Genomic DNA, 19,731 nt, shown 5'->3' with positions numbered 1-19,731 from the left:
TTTTGGCAGAGAAGTAAAATATAGAGTATGCAAAAATTTGTTTTAAAATTGGCATACAAAATTTAAAAACACAGTACAATTATATCAAAATACAGCACAGCCAACGGCCTTTAATGTTTCCTTTGGCATTTCATTTGGTAGAGTTAATAGAGAAAATTCTTCCTAAAAAAAAAAATTAGCTATCAAAACAGTCCATAAGTTAGGTTGTATAGGTTGAAAGAAATTTTCCTTGAGTTTCACGATCCTTTTCTTCCATGATAACCCACATAAAGAATGGCTGGTGAGGTATATAGGGAAAACACTGTCAGGCAGATGCACAGTAAGAAAAAAGTGCATAAACAAGGGATTCATCCTATTTTCATAGAAATAGCAGGTTAAATCTGAGTGTCTTCTTATTGATGTATCATTTTACTTTGGCAGAATCAAAATAAACCCATAAGAATGTCTTTGTTCAAGTCCCAGCAGCAGTGATATGTCTCCTTTGGTGGCATTATCCCATGCCACAATACTGTACAGCCCCTAGAGGAACGAAGGTGTTGTGTGTGTCTGCGTGTGCGACTGCAAACATCAGCGTGAGATCATACATCAAGCACCATGTCATACTGTTGTCCCTTCTTCCGTCTGCCACACTTATTGATGAGAACCACGTACAGCGTCAAAAGCATGACCCAATAGCATGCGTATAGCAATGTGCCAACAATTAGGACTGTCTGTTTGGATTCTGAGAATGGCTTTTTAGATTCCTTATAAATGGTGAAAATCACTCCACCCAGGAGGATTGTAAACCAAACTGATACTGGAATGAGTCCTATGAAATTAACAACAATGGTTTTCCTTCCAGATGTGCCCCACCCAGCTTTGTTTATAGTTGCGATTGCAAACATCTTGGCCGGAAGTAAACTGGACATGTATAACACTGAGTAGAGAGACATAAAGACCATGACGATATTTCCTCTAAGGCAGCTGGCAAAAGATGATTTTATGAGACCTACTAGCTGGACAGTTAACAAGAAGAGGAGGATGTTCCAAATTTTACCCCGGTAGAAAAGCTGGATTACTGTGGCGATGAGAAAGAAAGGAAAGAATCCAGTGATAACCGCTTCATAGGTCATCCACAAATGATGTTTGTGAAACCACATTGCATTGTACAGCCACTCTCGGAAGTAGGACTTGCTCCAGCGGGTCTGCTGGTTTAACCATCTGAGATATTCTATAGGTGTCTCAGTAAGGCACTTGGATCGAGCCGTGTATTTTGTCGCATAGCCCAGACTCAGCACCCGGTTCGTAAGATGCCTGTCATCTCCAAAACTACATTGGTTGCCCATAAATTCCTGATTGTACCAGTCTTCCACAAACTCATGGAGCAAGGAGTTTCTGTACATTCCCAGAGGTCCGCTAATGCACTGGACACACCCAAAATACGACTGACAGGCCCGTTCTATGTTAAAAGCCATCCAGTATCTCACACTGCTGAGAAAGGAGATCCAGGAATCATACTTGTTCAGTATCTGCAAGAAGGAAAACAAAGAAAAGTAAACTTTAGCTAAAACACCAAGGAAATCTGAACCATCCTGAGATTACTGTCTAGCATCAGATCTGTTATTCTATCCCCCTATTTGGGTTTCCTTACTCTTTTGACATAGAAATATATATTTTAGCATATATTTATTATTATTATTTATTATATATTTTATATACATAAAATTCATATTATATATATATATATATATATATCCAGGAACATACTAGTATATATACCTTATATATTGTATAATATACATATTATATATATTTATGTATGTGCATATATATTTTTGGAAGGGGTACTGGAGATTGAGCCCAGGGTTAATCGACTTCTAAGCTACAGAGCCAACCTTTTTGTTGTTGCTGTGTTTTTGTTTTGAAATAATGAGCAGGATCTTATTAGGTTGGTGAGAGTCTCACGGTGTTGCTAAGGCTACCCTCAAACCTGCAATCCTCCTGTTTCAGCCTCCCGAAACCTAAAATTACAGGTTGGGGGGTACCACTTCTGGCTTCACATGGTTATATTCTGTCTTCTCTGAATCTGTATTACCGGATTCCAGATTATGTGATTAGGGTGTGTGTGTGTGTGTGTGTGTGTGTGTGTGTGTGTGTGTACAGATATACACATTGAGACTCTTTTATAGTATTTTTTCAGTTTCATTATTATCTTCTTTTTGTCATATCTTTTTCTTGTTCTAGCTATTGAGAGATATTGAGTTTTTTTAGGCTTAATTCCATGTCTCCAAACTCTTCTTCTACACATTCTTCCTACCATCCAATTTTAAAGTTTTTAAAGCCCTGGTTCCTCTTATCCTGGTTAAATTCCAATTTATGCTTGACTATTAATTTTCCTTCTCTGTTCTTTGCACTGTTTTGTAAGGCCAGTGATAAAAGAATTTGTTCTGGTCACTCCACAAAATGTGAATCCTGAAATAATGCAATGCATGAATACTACTGAAAATTATAACCATTTTCTTGACAATATTTCTAAATTCTCTTTTAAGTCTCACTTCTGTTAGTTTTCATCAGAACTTTATATGCTTCTTTTATCGCTCTTTTTAATCACTATCTCTTCGTTTTTCATAAAGCAATTTTTTGCTTTCACTATTAACATGTATATACAAAACGGGTCTTATAGTAACAAAAATGCAAATAATAAGGTAAACTTTCCTTGTGCTTCTTATATTTTGCTACCAATGTTTTCAAAGGACTCTGTATTTTGATCTTCACATATTTTCATATACTCAGTTTTCTGGAAGCTTCAAGTCACCTTCATTAACATTGGTTTCATTAATTGTTTCTCTACCGATCATCGATTGGTCATATTGAAAAGCACACCTATTTCTGTTTTGCCTTTCTTACTAGTACACATTTGAGTTGCTATTTCTCTTTTTATGCTTTTATTGTCAGTTTGTATTTTTAACCAACCACAAACTGGCTAACTTTCAAATACACGTGCGTAAGATCTATCTACAATCCATTCCCTACCATACTTTCACTTTTTTCCTGTAACTAAATGCACCTCGACATTAGATTTTAGCATAATCATGAACATTAAATTGTAGTCCAAGGATACAGGGCAGAATCAATGTATGTTTTAGATTGTGTATAATTTATCCCCCACTATTGCCATAGGTGATACCCCAAACTAAGCAAATGAAGTAATACTTGGCAGAGGTGGTGTGTAATAAATATATGCTCCATGTACCAATGAATGAGTGTTTTTTAAAGTGTTTCCACACCGGGAGTGGCGGTGCACACCTGTAATGCCAGTGCTTGGGAGGCTGAGACAGGAGGATTGCAGATTGACAGCCTCAGCAAGTAGTTAGAATCTCATAAACCTAGGGGGAACCTGTTTCAAAATAAAAATTAAAAAGGGCTGGGGTTGTAGCTCCTAGGTAGAAGACCTTTGGGTTCAATCCCCAATACCAAACACAAATACAAAAATAATAACAATAATAAGTAAAAATATTAAAAGGGTGAGGAGTATAGCTCAGAGGAAGAATGTCTCTGGGTTCAATCCTCAGGACCAAAAAAAGAATAATGTTGAAATACCTTTTTCAGTACAGGCTCAAACAACTTGAAGGAGCATAAAAAAAAAAAAATAAAAAAAATAAAAAAGAGCCAGGCACAGTAGTGTAATCCCAGTACTTGGGAGACTGAAACAGAATCACAGGTTCAAGGACAGCCTCAGGAAGTAGTGAGACTCTTATCAACCTAGTGGGACCCTGTTTCAAAATAAAATAAGGCTGAGGGTTAACTTGGAAATAGAATGTCCCTGGGTTCAATTCCCAGTAACACAAAAATAAAATAATAAACTAAAAGTGTCTCCATAAAAAAAATGAAGCCATATGCACCTGGACATCTCCCCCGACACCTCCAACCATGGGGTCTTCTTCTAAAACTTTCACCATCTCCACTGAAGAGGCGGGGTCAAGCATAGTATCTGAATCGCACACCTGTAAAAAGGAAAATAGTGAAGAAGTCAAAGAAAGGAGAGAATTATGAGTGTACATAAAGTTGGGCCTGCATACTATGCCTCTAGCCCTCAGTCACATGGCCTCAGTAAGCAAATATTACAGGAATGGCAGAATTAATATATTGTGATCAATGCAGAGAGTTTTCTTTTTTTTTTTAGCCACGTCAATATTTCAAGTAAGGTCATTGCTAGGTAGAAGAAATAAAGTGACATGTCGTGTATGATTTGTAGGCTAACCAGCTTGTCACAGTTCACCAGAGCCATTCCAGATTTTATCAGGGAAAACCTCAGGTCCTAGATTATACCCCCAGTCCTAGCAAACTGAGATGGCTGATCACCACAGATGGCTTTTTTTGTCACTTGCTGTAAATGGGGCTTTTAAGCAACTTTTCCTATGGGTCTGAATAAAACATTCTCTGGCAGTATATAGCAAGATCCTCTCCCCCATTTTAATATGGTTTATAAAAGACAGAAGCCAGCCATGGTGGTACACACCTGTAATACCAGTTACTTGGTAGGCTGAAGCAGAAGGATGACAAGTTCTAGGACAACCTGGGTCACTCAGTGAGACCCTGTCTCAGAATAAAGTAAAAAGGGCACGGGATGTAGCTCAGTCATTGAGCTTTTCCCTAACATCTGTGAGACCCTGAGTTCAATCCCCAGTACTAAAAAAGCAAAAAGACAGGAGAGCAGATTTTCTCAATGTGATTGCATAGTTCTGAAGCAAGCTGTCCATATGACCTGGGCCTAGGAGTGGCATTGCATAAGGAGGACTATTACTTTCTTCAGAACACCTTTTTATTTCAAAGTATTAATTGTTCTTGTAGCAAGCACTTAAGTGTCTAAAAGCAGATATTAATCACCTTGAGCCATTGTAAGCCAACTGTTATTCTTAAAAACAATCTTTTCAAGGGTTTCAAAAACAAACAAACAAAAACCAATGCTAGAAGTTGAGGAGAAACACACTTGTAATCCCAGTACTTGGGAGGGTTGAGACAGGGGGATCAGAGGTTTGTGGCCAGCCTTAGCAAGTTAAGAAGACTCTGTTTAAAAATCAAAACAAAGCTGGGCGTGGTGACGCACGCTTGTAATCCCCGTGCTTGGAAGGCTGAGACAGGAGGATCCCACAGGTTCGAAGCCAGCCTCAGCTACTTAGTGAGGCTCTCAGCAACTTAGTGAGACCCTGTTTCCAAACAAAATATAAAAAAGGTCTGGGAGTATAGCCCGGAGGTAGAAAGCCTCTGGATTCCACCTCCAGTACCATCACCACCACCAAAAAAAAAAAAAAAAAAATCAAAACAAAAAATAAATAACCTAAAAATGCTGGGGGTGCAGTTTGGAGGTAGAATACCCCTGGGTTTAAACTCCAAGTATCAGAAAAAAGAAAGCAATATTGAAACCGAGTCAATTACAACTTTTAGAAAATAATTGGCCGGGCGTGGTGGCGCATGCTTGTAATCCTCATGGTTCCACCCCTAGCACCACCAAAAAAAAAAAAAAAAAAAAAGAAAAAGAAAAAAGAAAGAAAGAAAGAAAGAAAGAAAGAAAGAAAGAAAGAAAAGAATTGGATTTCTTCTTTATCTGTGGACCTCTAATAGACATTTCTATCTGAGGCCAACATAGAGGCTTGTAAATAATGCTTTTTTAACAAACTCATTTCTCAATCAAACAGAACATTAAAAGAAGAAAACAGATAAAAATAAACCAAAATATCACCTGTATAATTTGAGAAGCTGACATAAAGAATAAGACATATATGTGAATAAGTAAGTAATAGAATTCTGTTCTCCAGTATTGGACCTAGTCTCAGATATTATCTCAGTAGAATTAGCCTGCAGATGCAATGTGTGCCCCTTTAAAAAGTACAAGACTACCCGGTGTGGTGTGGATTCACCTGCAATCCTAGTACTTGAGAGGCTGAGATAGAAGGACTGAAGATTCATGGCCAATCTCAGCAACTTAGCAAAGCCATCAGCAACTTAGACCCTGTTTCAAAAAAATAATAAAGACTGGGGGATGTGGCTCTGAAGCAGAATGACCCTGGGTGTGATACCCAGTAACACACACACATGCACACACATGCACATACAAAGTACCTGATGGATTCCTGCATCTTGGGGTAGCCTACTACCAGAAGTTAGAGGGAGAAGCTGGGCTGCCCATAACTCCTCCTATACTCACAGATTAAGTCATTACTCCTCTGAGGAAAGGAACAGGCCAGGTGACAAAGGTCAGGTGGGTTATACCTGTAGATAGAGCTGCTTCTCTCTGTTCCATCAGAGAAAAACAGAACTAGGAAAATCATGTCCCCATCCCCTCATCTGCTACGGGTTGTTCCCTGGAAAACTCATGCTGAAATGGCAATCAGTTCCCAAAATAAGTGTAGCGAGGTGGTGGGGCCTTTAAGAGAGAGAGTCCTCATGAATGAATGACCCTCAGGACTGGGTTGATCCTAGAGGGAGTCAGCGAGCTCTTGTGCTTTTAGGACTGGATCAGTTGAGAGCAGGTTGCTATAAGGCAAGGGTGTCCCTCTTCTTTTGTCTCTCTTGCACAGTCTCATTGTTGGCTTTCTGCATTCTATCATGATATGATACAGTACGTAAGCCCTTTCCAGAAGATGTTGCCATGTCCTTGGACTTCCCAGTCATCAGGACTGTGAGCCAAATGCATGTTTTTTCTTTATAAATTGTCCAGCCTCAGGTATTCTGTGACAGCAACCATAGAGTTAACAAATATATTGTTTTTGCAACATTTACTAATGAGACATAGAGTTCTTTATTGCTGAATGCAACAAGTCCCTGACAAATATAAATTTATCAGAGCTACCGTATGATGAACCAGTGTGACATCTCCATCAGAACAATGAAAGATGTGATTGATACAGAGCATTACCTAATTTTTTGATATTCTGCCACCAAGTCTGGCTACACTAGTTGATTGAATCAAGATCAGCCTACTTACAAAATGTACCACAGAATGACATTCTGGTCAAAGATGGAGCCATAGACAGTGATGATGAGACCACGTCATCACGTGACCTACCAAGTGACCTCGTAGACACCTCCGTTTTCTGAATACACTCTGTGGTGTTTGCAGAAATGGCCTAATGATGCGTTCCTCAGAATATCCTTGCCAGTAAGTGACAAATGACTATATTCATAATCAAAAGTTGCTCCCTTACCAATTCTCCAAACTCTTTCCTAAGAATTAAAACTTGAAAAAGGGAACTATTCAAGCAGTTTGTAGGAGCTGAAGAGGACATTAGGCAAATGTAACAGGAATCCCTCACAATATTAGCTAAGGAGCCCTGAAATTTTTAAGAAGTAGCTCTCTGTTCTAGTAGATTTTTGTTTTTTTGAAAATGGTTTCTTGATCATGAAAAATGCTGGTGAAAAGAATAACTTAGGTGTATCATTGGAATTGAAGGACTTAAGTATTTTATGAGACATCCAGTTATTAAAAAAATGAACTTACCATCCCTCTAGATTTAGCTGCATCTAGTAATTTGGGGGTTAACATCCAGATCATTTAAATTTTATTTTGCTTATTTGGAGAAGCTCACTTTATATTTTAGGTTTTTTTATGGGGGGTGGTGCTGGGAATTGGACCTAGGGCCATTCTACCTCCAGCTGCACTCCCATCCTGTTTCATATTTTATTTGGAAACAAAATCTCACTAAGTGGCTGAGGCTGTCCTGGAGCCTGCAATCCTCCTATCTCAGCCTCCCAGGTATGGGGATTGCAGGTGTGGGCCATAGCGCTCACTTTTTTTTTTTTTTTTTGAGGGTCTGGGGATGGAACTCAGGGGCATTCGACCTCCAAGCTGCCCTATGTTTTATTCTTTATTTTGAAACAGGGTCTCACTAAGTTGCAGACAGCCTCACTAAGTAGCTGAGGCTGTCTGCAAACCGCGATCCTCCAGTTTCAGCCTCCTGAATGCTGGGATTACAAGCGTGTGCCACCACACCTGGCTGCTCACTTTTTAAAACAAAAGCCTATTTGTTGATTTTTGGCATTGCATTTAGACCAGCACAGTCTCATTTATTTTATGGAGGAAAACTGAGGAAGAAGGCAAACACGTGTTTTCCACTCTAAAAAACAGGACTGCACTAACACTTGATTTTGAATGCAAACATCCCAAGCCTCGGAGACCTACCACATCACCTGAAAGCCATGTTTTACTTCTCCATGTCCTGTCTACCGCTGGTTTGAATGTGGCTTCACACTGGGTTGAAGGCCAGCAAGTAGGTAGAGAGAGGTGAAGGGACAAGCCCGGCCCACCTTGAGAATCCAGCATCCCTGGTTCATGGCCACACCCACCTCTATTGACTCAAGCAGGGAAAGGTAAAACCAGAGAGCTAAAATAACTCTAAAAACAACAGGAAAGGAGCAATCCAGAATTAATGTTCAAATAACTCCGCCCGGTTGCCTGCTTGTGAGGACAAGCCGGCCAGGGGAACTGCCTCTTTCAAATATACTACACTTGAACCAAACTTCTGAGGTTCTGCGTATTGAAATTGGCCTGGGCCCCTCCCAGTTTCCAAAAGCAAAGAGCCAGAAGTTCTCTGAGAGAGACTGTTCACAGGGCGAGTTGACTGTATCAGAAGGGAGAGCTCTCATAAATCTCTTGGGAAGGAGTTTGTTATATAGGGAGTCAAGAGTTTTTAAAGTGTTTCTATTTCCAGAGGCTGTTTGGTGATTGAATGCCAACTAGAAAGCCAGCCTTTGCCAGTCAGTGGGGAAAAGGACGTGGATTCAGGGTCATAATGGCATTTACTTATTTGGAGATAAAGGATGCAGCTCTAACCAGTTGCAATGGTACCTGTCTGTACTCCCAGCTGCTCAAGAAGCTGAGGCAGGAGAACTGCCAAGTTTGAGGCCAGCCTCAGCAACTTATATCCTGTCTCAGAACCAAAATAAAAAGGGCTGGGAGTGTAGCCCAGCAGCATCCTGGGATCAATTCCTAGTACCATAAAAATAAAAAAAAAAACCAGCAACATTGATATTAATATTTTAAGTCCCAATTTTAATGACAGTAGGTTGTCCAAAGTTGCCTACCATTTCTCTGGGCTATAAAAAGCAGTAAAGCATAGATCTAATGTTAGGAAAGTATCATATAGATATTTTTAGCCAAAATTTCGCCTGTGTTAAGAGAAAGTACCCACAGAATCACGAAGCCTAAATTAAAATAATGTACCCTGTAATTTACTATTCTATGAGCAAGTCATTACCACCAGAGTATGCTAGTGAAACTATATGGCATATAAAAGTACTTTGTGAGTTACAAAGGACTGTAGAGGATTATGACATTAGTGTACAGTAAGAACTCTTGGCTGGGCGTGGTAGCACTCAGGTATAATCCCAGCGCTTGGGAGGCTAAGGCAGAAAGATCACAGGTTCAAGGCTAGCCTCTGCAACTTAGTGAGAGATCCTGCTTCAAAATTTAAAAGTTAAAAAAAACCTGGGGTATACCTCATAGGTAGAATGACCCTGGATTCAATCCACCCCGCACCACAAATAGATGGCTCAATGAAATCATTAACAGAGTTGGTTACATAGGATCTTTTATCACATGAGCAAATCGAAATGTATCTGGAACCCTCTACGTCATCCCTGTCCATTCTAGATAATCTCACTGATGTTAAAAGTTAATCTACCTCACAACCATCTAAATACAATATTCTTTTTTGCAAATGTATGTTTCTGTCATTCCAAGCCTCATTATGATGAGTAATTACAATATACCAAAAAATAACCAAATACAATATAGTTTTCAGTAATAAAAACAATCTCAGCCAGGCGTGGTGGCGCACGCTTGTAATCCCAGCACTCGGGAGGCTGAGACCTGGAGGATCGCAGTTCGTGGACAGCCTCAGCTACTTAGTGAGGCCCTCTGTAACTTAGTGAGACCCGGTTTCAAAATAAAGAATAAAAAATAGGGCAGGGGGTGGGGTGTAGCTCGGAGGTCAAATGCCCCTGGGTTTCATCCCCAGACCCGCAAAAAAAAAAAAAAAAAAAAAATCTCTAGCAATATTGTCATTGGTTCTATCTAACGCCATTCAAATGCTAAGACACGCCTCTCCACGTTTCATTTTGCTTTCTTAACATCTTTTTTTTTTTCAGCTTGATTGATAGATCTTCTTTTCCCAGTCTCATTCCACTCCAAAGGGCAGTCAAAGCCAACACAGCAAGAGGGAATCTTAATTGCTCTGACTGCCTTCACTGAGGAAACAGGTTGAAAATAAATCAAGACCCCTTCTGAGGCTACTGTTTCACCCTTTTCCTGTTTATAATCCTTTCTTATTTTTTCTTTCTTTCTTCCTTTCTTTCTTTCTTTCTTTCTTTCTTTTGGGGGGGGGGGTACTAGGGATGAAACTCAGGGAAATTGTACCTCCTAGCTACATCCCCAGCCCTATTTTTAGCCATTTTATTTTATTTAAGTGGTAATGGGGTTCCTGGAAGCCCTTCTACCTCCCGGCTACACTCCCAGACCTATTTTATACTTTTTATTTGGAAACAGGGTCTCTTAAACCAGCGCGGCTGGCTGGCTTCAAACCTGCACGATCCTCCTGTCTCTGCCTCCCAAGCGTGGGGATTATAAGCCTGTGCCACTACCCCCAGCTAGCCTTTTTATTTTTTAAACTGTCTTGCTGAGTTGCGAAGGGCCTCACTAAGTAGCTGAGGCTGTCCACGAGCCGCCATCCTTCGGTCTCAGCCTCCCAAATGCTGGGATTACAAGCTTGTGTTTCCAGGCCTGGCTCAAGCGTTTCTTAACTCTGACCCTTTATCTTAGTTTTGATTCTCCATCTTAACCTTGACCCTTCATCTTTAACCTTGACCCAATGAGCCTATTTTGTTAGTGTGTGAAATTTACTCTTGGTCTCCATCACAGCTTAACTACAAAGTACATGGAAACTCTGCTACCTGTCCTAATCAAATCAATCCTTCCTTCCTTCCTTCCTTCCTTCCTTCCTTCCTTCCTTCCTTCCTTCTGTGGTACTGGAGATTGAACCCAGGGGCATTCTACCTCCGAACTACACGCCCAGCCCTATTTTTTATTCTTTAGTTTGAAACCGGGTCTTACTAAGTTGTGGAAGGCTTCACAAAGTAGCTGAGGCTGGCTGTGAATCTGTGATCCTCTAGTCTCAGCCTCCCATGTACTGGAATTATAAACCTGTCCTACCACACCCAGTTCCTAATCGATTTCTCTAATGAAAAGGGGTAAGGGCCAGAACAAAAACATTCTCAGTCGCTTACCAAAAAAACACAAGATGAGCTCTCCGTGAACTCCTAAGAGTACACCAGAATAAACACACTACTACAAAGAACAAAAGCGCTACCAGTGGCCTTGGAAGCAAATAGACTTGGTCCCCCCCCACCACCCACTCACTTACCACTTATGTAAACTTGGACTAGCTTTTTTTTTTTTTTTTTAGTGCTGGGGATTAAACCCAGGTGCATTCTTCCTCTGAGCTACATTCTCAGCCCTATTTAGTTTTTTATTTTGAAACAGAACCCCCTATAACCTACAATTCTCCTTTCTTGGCCTCATAAGCATTTACTTCATTGGTTTGCGGTAATGGTTACTAATGAGATGATGTATGTAGATCAGTTAACATTGGCCAGCTTCTCATAGGTGCTCAATACAGGCAAGTCACATGTAATGAGAAGCGATCAAGCAAAACCCAATCAATGCAAACGCTCATGGCACTAGTTTAAAGAGAGATGGAGACTTTTTCATAATTATTGTCAATAATTATGTCAATAATGACTCACTCAGAGAGAGGGAAGTTAATGCCTCATCCCATATTCAACAATATCCTGAGATTACCTTATTAGAGAAAAATCATCATAGAGTGGTTTACAGCTGATTGGGACTCATTCCTGGCCTAGAATACGCTACTGTTGGGGTATAAGGTACAAAGGTCATCATGTGGTGAAGGCTGGAATTTCTAGAAGTGTATGTTGCATCTTGGCATCTCTTCATTAAAAATGAATTTAAATAATATGATGCTTCTTAAAGCAACAATATGATCTTTAGCTTGGCAAGTATATAAATGTGCATGAAAAACTTATTTTTAAAATCTAGAGTCTGAGAACTGTATTGTCTGGCCAGAAATAGTGGCATGTGGCTGGGAATTTTGTGGGGTGATATATATATAATTCAGGATATAGAAAAAAAAGAATGAAAATACCCTTTATAAAGACAGAATCTTTTACATAATTAAAAATGTCTCAGATAGCCAAAAAAGTTCAATCAAAGGCTCATAATATGGCTGTGGGTCTATCTCAATGGTTGAGGGCCTGTTCAGCATATGCAAGGCACTGGGTTTGATCCCTGGCACCAAACATATTTTTAAAAGATTACAGAGTATAGTAATTGTGTTACTGCAAGCTTCTAAAGACTTTATCAATATTGCATGAAGCTTTAATTTTTAAATATTGATTTGTCTTCTAGGCAAATTAAGTTTAGATGTAAGCACACAATTATGCTTACCAGCCTGAAATTAGCAGAAAATACAAAATCATAAAATCTAAAAATTTAAGAGATACAAAGACTCTGAAATTAATGACCAAATCATTCCAGAAGAAAAAGATACAGTGAAAAATAAAATAATCTTCCTTTGGGGAAAGTGATTTGGGGAAGATGACTTCCTCTTAAAGTAATGTGGCTTTTGGTAATAGCTCTCAAATCTAGACAAAAGAAAATCTCTACTTTATAGACAAGCCAATAGTTTAGCACTTCTTATTTTTGTTAAAAGAAAGTGGGATGACATAAGCATTCCTTATTAGAATTAAGTTCTCAAATTGTTATAAAATAACTTTTACCTTCAGTCAACCTAGAATCTCTTCTGAGCATTGAGATTAAAAATAAAAAAAAGGCCATTGTTGTCTTTTCCTTTAGGAAAGTTTGAACAAGGGTGACCATTATAGAAGATGTTTAATGAAAGTGACAAGCCACCTGGTAAAGCAGGAGGCCAAATGTTATCACCTCTAGGCCTTGAGCCAGGAAATACCCCACTCCAAATGTTTGAAATTCTCTTTCTCAAGAGGCCAATCAGAAAAGCCCACACTGGTGTCCCTTTTGGGGAAAGAGCCATTAAAAGTGATAAAGTGAGAAACAGAATAGTAACTGATAAATGCAAAGATAATTCTGATAAGTGCCTTGGTTTTGTTCTCATCTCACTCTAGCAGAGCTTCAGTGCAGTTGCTAGAAAAAAAATCAAGAGGTCAGAGCAGTGGGTCAGGACTATAATCCCAGTATTTGAGAGGCCGAGACAGGAGGATTAGGGGTTTGAGGTCAGCCTCAGCAACTCAGTGAGACACTGTTTCAAAACAGAAAAATAAAATAGGGCTGGGGGTATAGTTTAGTGGTAGAGCATCCCTGGGTTTAGCCCCAATACCACACACACACACACACACACACACACACACACACACAAAAAGATAAGCAAAATTGTACTTAAAATAAAAGGTCAGCCAGGCGTGGTGGCGCACACTTGTAATCCCCGTGCTTGGGAGGCTGAGACAGGAGGATCGCATAGGTTCGAAGCCAGCCTCAGCTACTTAATGAGGCTCTCAGCAACTTAGTGAGACCCTGTTTCCAAAAAAAATATAAAATAGGTCTGGGAGTATAGCCTGGAGGTAGAAAGCCTCTGGATTCCACCCCCAGTACCACCAAAAAATAAAAATAAATAAATAAAAATAAATAAATAAATAAATAAATAAATAAATAAATAAAAATAAAAGGTCAGAGGAGTTAGACTATAGTGCGTTGAATTCTGAGCTGGAAGTGATCTTAATGATCATATGTTCTACCGACTCATTTGATGATCAGCTGGAGCTAGGTCCATAGCCAATGAACAGAGATAGGTTTAGAATTCAGATTTTCTCCTGGCCATTTCAGTATGCTCTTAATTTTATGCTCTGATATGAAGAATACAAAGTAACAATATCCCTAACACTAGACCTCAGAGCATTCAAGTTGCTTAGGTTTTCTATAAAGAACAGGAAGAAGGCAAGGTTCACATAGAGTTAATTTACATATAGTTAATTACCATTGTTTAGAGAATTTATGTTCAATAAAGTTGCCATGCAAACTAAAACAGTGATGACAGAAAAAGTGCTTCTACCAAAAACACAAATAAGGTTCCTCTGAGCCTCTGCTTACAAAATTTGTGTCAGCTGATCAAGTCTTGTCTTGATTTTGCTTCTTTCTCAATATACCTTAATTAACACATATTGTTGGTTCGTTAACACTGGACTCAGCACAAGTCATTCCTGAAAGGAGCTTGTCCCATAAGACACATCACAGCCCTCTTAGGCTTAGAAACACTAGACAGAACCCCAGCACTATACCTGGGGGCCCTTTAAAACAATAGGGCTGGGGTGTAGCTCGGAGGTACAATGGCCCTACATTCCATCCCCAGCACTGCCAAGGAAAGCTTTAAGCAGCTTCCCCACCCAGTGAAAGCACAACATATGAACCATATGACACCAAATAGACTACGAAGAGTATAACTGTTTACACTATAAAGGCTGGAATAAGAAGCGAAGCTATCCAGCCCCGTCCTGGCCTCATGCAGCACTAGGGGACTCAAATTTTTTGCCACTCTGTGTATGGATGCAAAACGCTCGAGTATAGACTTGGGATGAATTGAAGTGGGCAGGGAAATTTGAAACTATGGAACCACAAACGAGAGGCAACCGTGCTTTTATAAATGATGGTCTTTTTTCCTCCAATAAAAGAATTTTGGATGCCTCAAATGCTACTTGATTAAATTAATAATAAAATCTCCCCATAATCTTCCTTTTAAAAAATGATCATATTTCTCGTATACTTTCCTTCTGGGACATCCCTAATGCATGCATCAGAGAACATTGTTATAGTTTGGGTGTCCTCCCATCTCATCCACTGTTGGCTAGTTTAGTTATAATACGTATGTTAGATGATAAAAGATATGCATAAAGTAAGGCTAAAATCTAGACATCATACGATGCTTTGTCTTCTGATGTTATATAAAAAATAGCATGAAGATCCAGGTGTGGTGGCACACACTTATAATCCCAGCTTTTGGGAGGCTGAGGTAGGAGGATCACAGTTAGAAGACAGCCTCAGCTACTTATTGAGGCCCTTTGTAACTCAGTGAGACCCTATTTAAAACTAAAGAATAAAAAATAAAACTGGAGCGGTAGCTCTGAGGTAGACTGACCCTGGGTTCCACCCCCAGTATCCAAAAAAAAAAAGGCCTGAAAAACAAATATAATACCAAATCGTTTTTAAAATAAGGGAAAACATGAGGGTAGACATTGGAAAGCATTAATCCACGAGTTGTGTATTTGCCACAGATCATTTTAATCTTGTTCATTGGTTTTTTTTATAATTTTTAAAGCATGCTACTATAAATGTGTTCCACTCTAGTCAACAGAAGATCTAGTATAACCACTATTCTAAAGAGGTAAGCAAGGCTTTTGCCCCACCTTATGTTATAATCAGGTTAATATGTCTTTTATTGAAAAGGAAGTTTTCCTTGAAAAATATATTCTGAATTTTGGAAATCTTCCTCATCCTCCTTGTTTATTTTACATTCCCTTCACCTTCTCTTCTCACTTTGTTTCTTCCTCTGTTTTTCCTTTATTCTCTATCTCTGGAAGTGGCCACCAGTGTGAGCAAGTAAGTGCGCCATCTCCCTGGCTTCCTCCTGGAATAGAATGCCCCTTAGAGATTTTGAATAGCTGCTGGACTGGAACAGGAGTCAGCAGAGAAGACTACTGGTGAAATCTGAGACAGGTGGGAAGGGGGTAATGACAAAGCCTGAGACAGGTGGGAAGGGGTATTGACAAAGCCTTGTTCCCGAGCAGACCCTTGGAAATGATCTAGAGGTCCCAGGAGGGTATGTAGAAAGAAGAACCTTTCACAAAGAAAGAAGAGTCTAGAAGAACCTTAAAAAAGTGGGGTTAAGGACAATTAAAACAGTATAAGCAGGAAAAAAGGATGGTCTTAGAAACACTGAGAACCAGGACTTATTTTCTCCTTAGTCAGAGTTGTGGTCATCTGTTAGTAGTTAGGCAGGGAGGAGTTTGGACAGGGAGCCGGGAGCATGGTGAAGGTATGAAATAATAGGTCATGAGAGCAATAGGGAGACATTCAAAGTCAAGTAAAAGGAGTGCTGAGAACCCAGCTGCTGTGCTTTGAACCCAGTCATGTTGGCCCCTCTCCCTGCACAGTTGAGCAGTGCTCGTCAGCAAGCGTGTGAGCCGGTCACAGTGTCTTCCTCAGCCACCCCAGTTTCTCTTGTGTATCACCACCTGAACCCGCTTCCTTCTTCCCTCACCTGCCTGCCTACATGCCAAGTCCCATCACCAAGGATGCTCAGGAGCCGACATCCTCATGTCCTTCTGGCCTTCTGCTGTGCAGTCCCTGCAGCCTGGGCTAGTCAGAATAGAAGATGAGAGGGCTCAGTGTTTAATTTGAACTTTATACAATTCCCATTTTGATGGGCCAACTATGGTTAAATATCAGCAGATTTGATGATGAGTAGCAGGATGTAATGACCCATTTCTGGACATTCAATGATTTTTGCTCCTTTGATTGCGAGGAGCTGGCTGAGAGCCCCAGGAGGAATCAGCGCCTAGTTAACAGCAGCCGCTGGGTTAATCTCTCTAGACTCTTCTGCATGGAGGAAGAAAAGTCCTCAACCCTGATGAGGGCTCCAGCAAAAGGCCTACTATAACCTTTCGTATTGTATATTACTATTTTCCTGGACAGGCATAGTGTTAAGTTGTCAAGGATACAAACAAAACTCAAAACAAAAAGAGGATGGGAAAAGGGGGTGTGGGAGGGATGAGTTAAAAGAAAGAGAGAAAAGACAAAATACACACAAAGCTCCCTTGATTAGGACAAATGTAGCTTTTGTTTTAATTAGAATTAAAGGCAAAATATCAAAACAGATGTTTTCTCATTTTAGGATCAGAGTGTCATTCTTTGTATTTTCTAAGTTTCCATGGCATGACTTCCTTTAAGAACATCCTATCACCTTCTTATCCTGGTTCAAAGTTGTACTATGTAGATATTAAATGTCCCACAATAGCTAACACTACTTAAATTGTACAGTTTCTACCCTTGAAGAGTATGGAGAAATTTGAGAGAGAAATTCTGCCAACTCTTTAGAAGTGAAACTAACATGTAAAGGGGCTATCAATGAAGAAACACCTCAAAACTATTCAGGTAATAACTATAATTGATTTTGTACTCACAGATGACAGGTGTTATAATGTTTTAGTATGGACTAGATAATATGATAAATAACAATATTAGCAGTAGAAGCTTTAATTGTATTAATAACAATATCATAAACAACTTTTGCTAATCCCTTGGAATATGTTGTTTGATAAAATTATTTCGAGCCTCTTGTAGGACTAGTTTGTTCTATCCAGTAAGCAGAGGGGTGGTTTTGCCCAAGGTCAAGCAAGAAACGATATCTGTGATGAGAACCTTCATCAGTTGACTCTAAAGTCAGGTCTTATTCTCATTTCGCCACCTTGATATCAAAGGTCATGACTTTATGGCTATCATAAAGGCCCCGAAAAGAATAAGATGGGCTGGGCATGGTGGCGCACGCTTGTAATCCCCGCGCTTGGGAGGCAGAGACAGGAGGATCGCGCAGGTTCGAAGCCAGCCACGCTCGCTGGCTTAGGAGACCCTGTTTCCAAATAAAAATGTAAAAATAGGTCTGGGAGTGTAGCCCGGAAGTAGAAGGCCTTCCAGTAACCCCAGTACCACCAAAAAAAAAAAAAAAAGAAAAAAAGAAGAAGAAGAAGAAGAAGAAGAAGAAGAAGAAGAAGAAGAAGAAGAAGAAGAAGAAGAAGAAGAAGAAGGCTTTCTGAAAACTAGGATTTTGTTTTTAAGAGGAGAAGGAAGAGTTCCCACTAGATTTCCTAAACCAGTGATGTTTCTCCCTTCTTGATATCATCACGGCCATCATTTAACTACCCAAACTACAGACAATTACAACTAGAGAACTCCCAGGGATCCTACTCGTATTCTAAAGAAGAAAGCTTCCATGAGAACTGGGACAAGAGAAACCCTATAGTGAGCTGTCAGGGAATTAACGAGAGACACAGCCTGCCCAAACTTCATGAAAGCAAACATCATCGCAAATGTTTTCAAAGGTCAGGCTGGAGTGAGTGAGGTAATGCCGTTTGGGGAGAGAAATAAACATTACTTTGGTTTTGCCCTGAAATCTTTTTTTTTTTTTTTTTGGTTGCTGTTTTCATTTTTCTTTTCTTCCTTTCTCATTCAGTTTTGAACTCCCTGCTCTTTTACATCAATAATCATTCTCCCCACTCCCATTTTTCTCAGTCTACATGCAAAACCTTTTAGAGCCTTCCCCTCAGCCTGCAGAGATTCCCAAGAACATTCTGCTCTGGCAGACACTATTTTCTTGCAGAGCAAGGGAATTTTTTTTTTTTTCTTTGAATGTGGAAAATGACATTGGATTTGACTTGGCAGAAACAAGGGGACAGAGAAGGTGCAGAAAGGGGAGAGGAAGGGTGTCTCGTCAAAATGATCCTGATCACCAACCAGTAACCTGGTACATATAAAGTATTTTCATAGATAGTCTTAACTGTTTTACAAGATTTTTTTTCCTGCCTTTCAAAATGTGCTTTCAACAGTCCTGCTGTTTTTGAATGCGCTGAAAGAAGTACTGTGTTCAGAAGGACAAGGATGGGCTATAGCATAGGACTGGAGAGACACAAAAGCTGCTTTATTTAAATGTATGTTTGCCCTGGCAGGAATCGGGAAACCTACCTGTACATAATCCACACTTCGCCCCAGAGCTCTGAAGGCCGTATACATGACTTCTCTTTTTCCTCCCCATTTTTGCATAATGCAGATGCTTTTGTTGGACAAGACCAACTGGGTTACATGTTGTGAGCTTTCTTTGTGTGATTCATCTGTCTCACCGGGTCCCTTTTCGTGGAAGTTGTTCTTCCAGATGTAAGTGGCCGACTTGTCCCTGCCCATCACTTCACTGAAGATGTCCATCATGTAAAGGTCGTCGTCCGAGTTCCCGTCGATGACCATGACAACTTTAATCCCAGGGTAGGTCAGCCTTTTCACAGATTGCAAACATTTCCTTAAGTAGTCTGGGTCTTCTTGATATGCAGCGATACAAAGGGCGACCGTTTTGTTCAGTTTAATGGGGGTTTCTAGGGATTTTTTCATTTTTCGGTGCTCCAAAAAGGCAAACAGGCTTTGGATAATGAGGTGTGATGCTAAAAAGGCACCGTAGAGTCCAAAAGAGAAATAGTAATTATCCGTTTGGATAAACTGGTAGCCAACGATATAAGCAGCTGTGATTCCGAGGAGGAGAGAGACTCCAAAAAGTGTGGTTCCGATTATTCTCAGGATACATAGAAACCTCTCACAATGCATCTGTAAAATAATCAAATGAGACTCTTGGTTAACCACTCTTGGCCCACGCCTGTTGTATGCATGGTGCCAAGGGAGAGCACTGCACAGGAGCAATCAGGAGTCCTAACGCTGAGCTTATCAGCCCCGCTATGTGACCTTCTCTGCCCTGCTTTGCTCATTGGCAAGACAGGGATAAGGAGACCCTTTTGGCACAATGCAGAGAGCTATTTCAAAACTGGAATAAAATTATGGTGCTATTAAAATATCATGGTGTTTTAAGCAAAGACCTGGATGCATTGTTTTTAGCTTGC

At 40.0% G+C, this 19,731-nt stretch overlaps 1 protein-coding gene across 1 annotated transcript; it reads right to left on the bottom strand.

Moving 5' to 3' along the window:
• Positions 1-578: 578 nt before the first annotated feature.
• Positions 579-19,441, bottom strand: HAS2 (hyaluronan synthase 2; the record flags this gene model as incomplete). The annotated part of the gene is made up of 3 exons (XM_080693837.1): positions 579-1,508; positions 3,882-3,983; positions 18,815-19,441. The coding sequence occupies 3 exons, from the start codon at positions 19,439-19,441 to the stop codon at positions 579-581; spliced, it is 1,659 nt and encodes a 552-aa protein (XP_080549963.1).
• Positions 19,442-19,731: the final 290 nt, after the last annotated feature.

The sequence above is a fragment of the Muscardinus avellanarius genome (assembly GCF_963383645.1).
Source record: "Muscardinus avellanarius genome assembly, chromosome: 4".
Taxonomy (NCBI): Eukaryota; Metazoa; Chordata; class Mammalia; order Rodentia; family Gliridae; genus Muscardinus; species Muscardinus avellanarius.
This window is presented reverse-complemented; position numbering and strand designations above follow the sequence as displayed.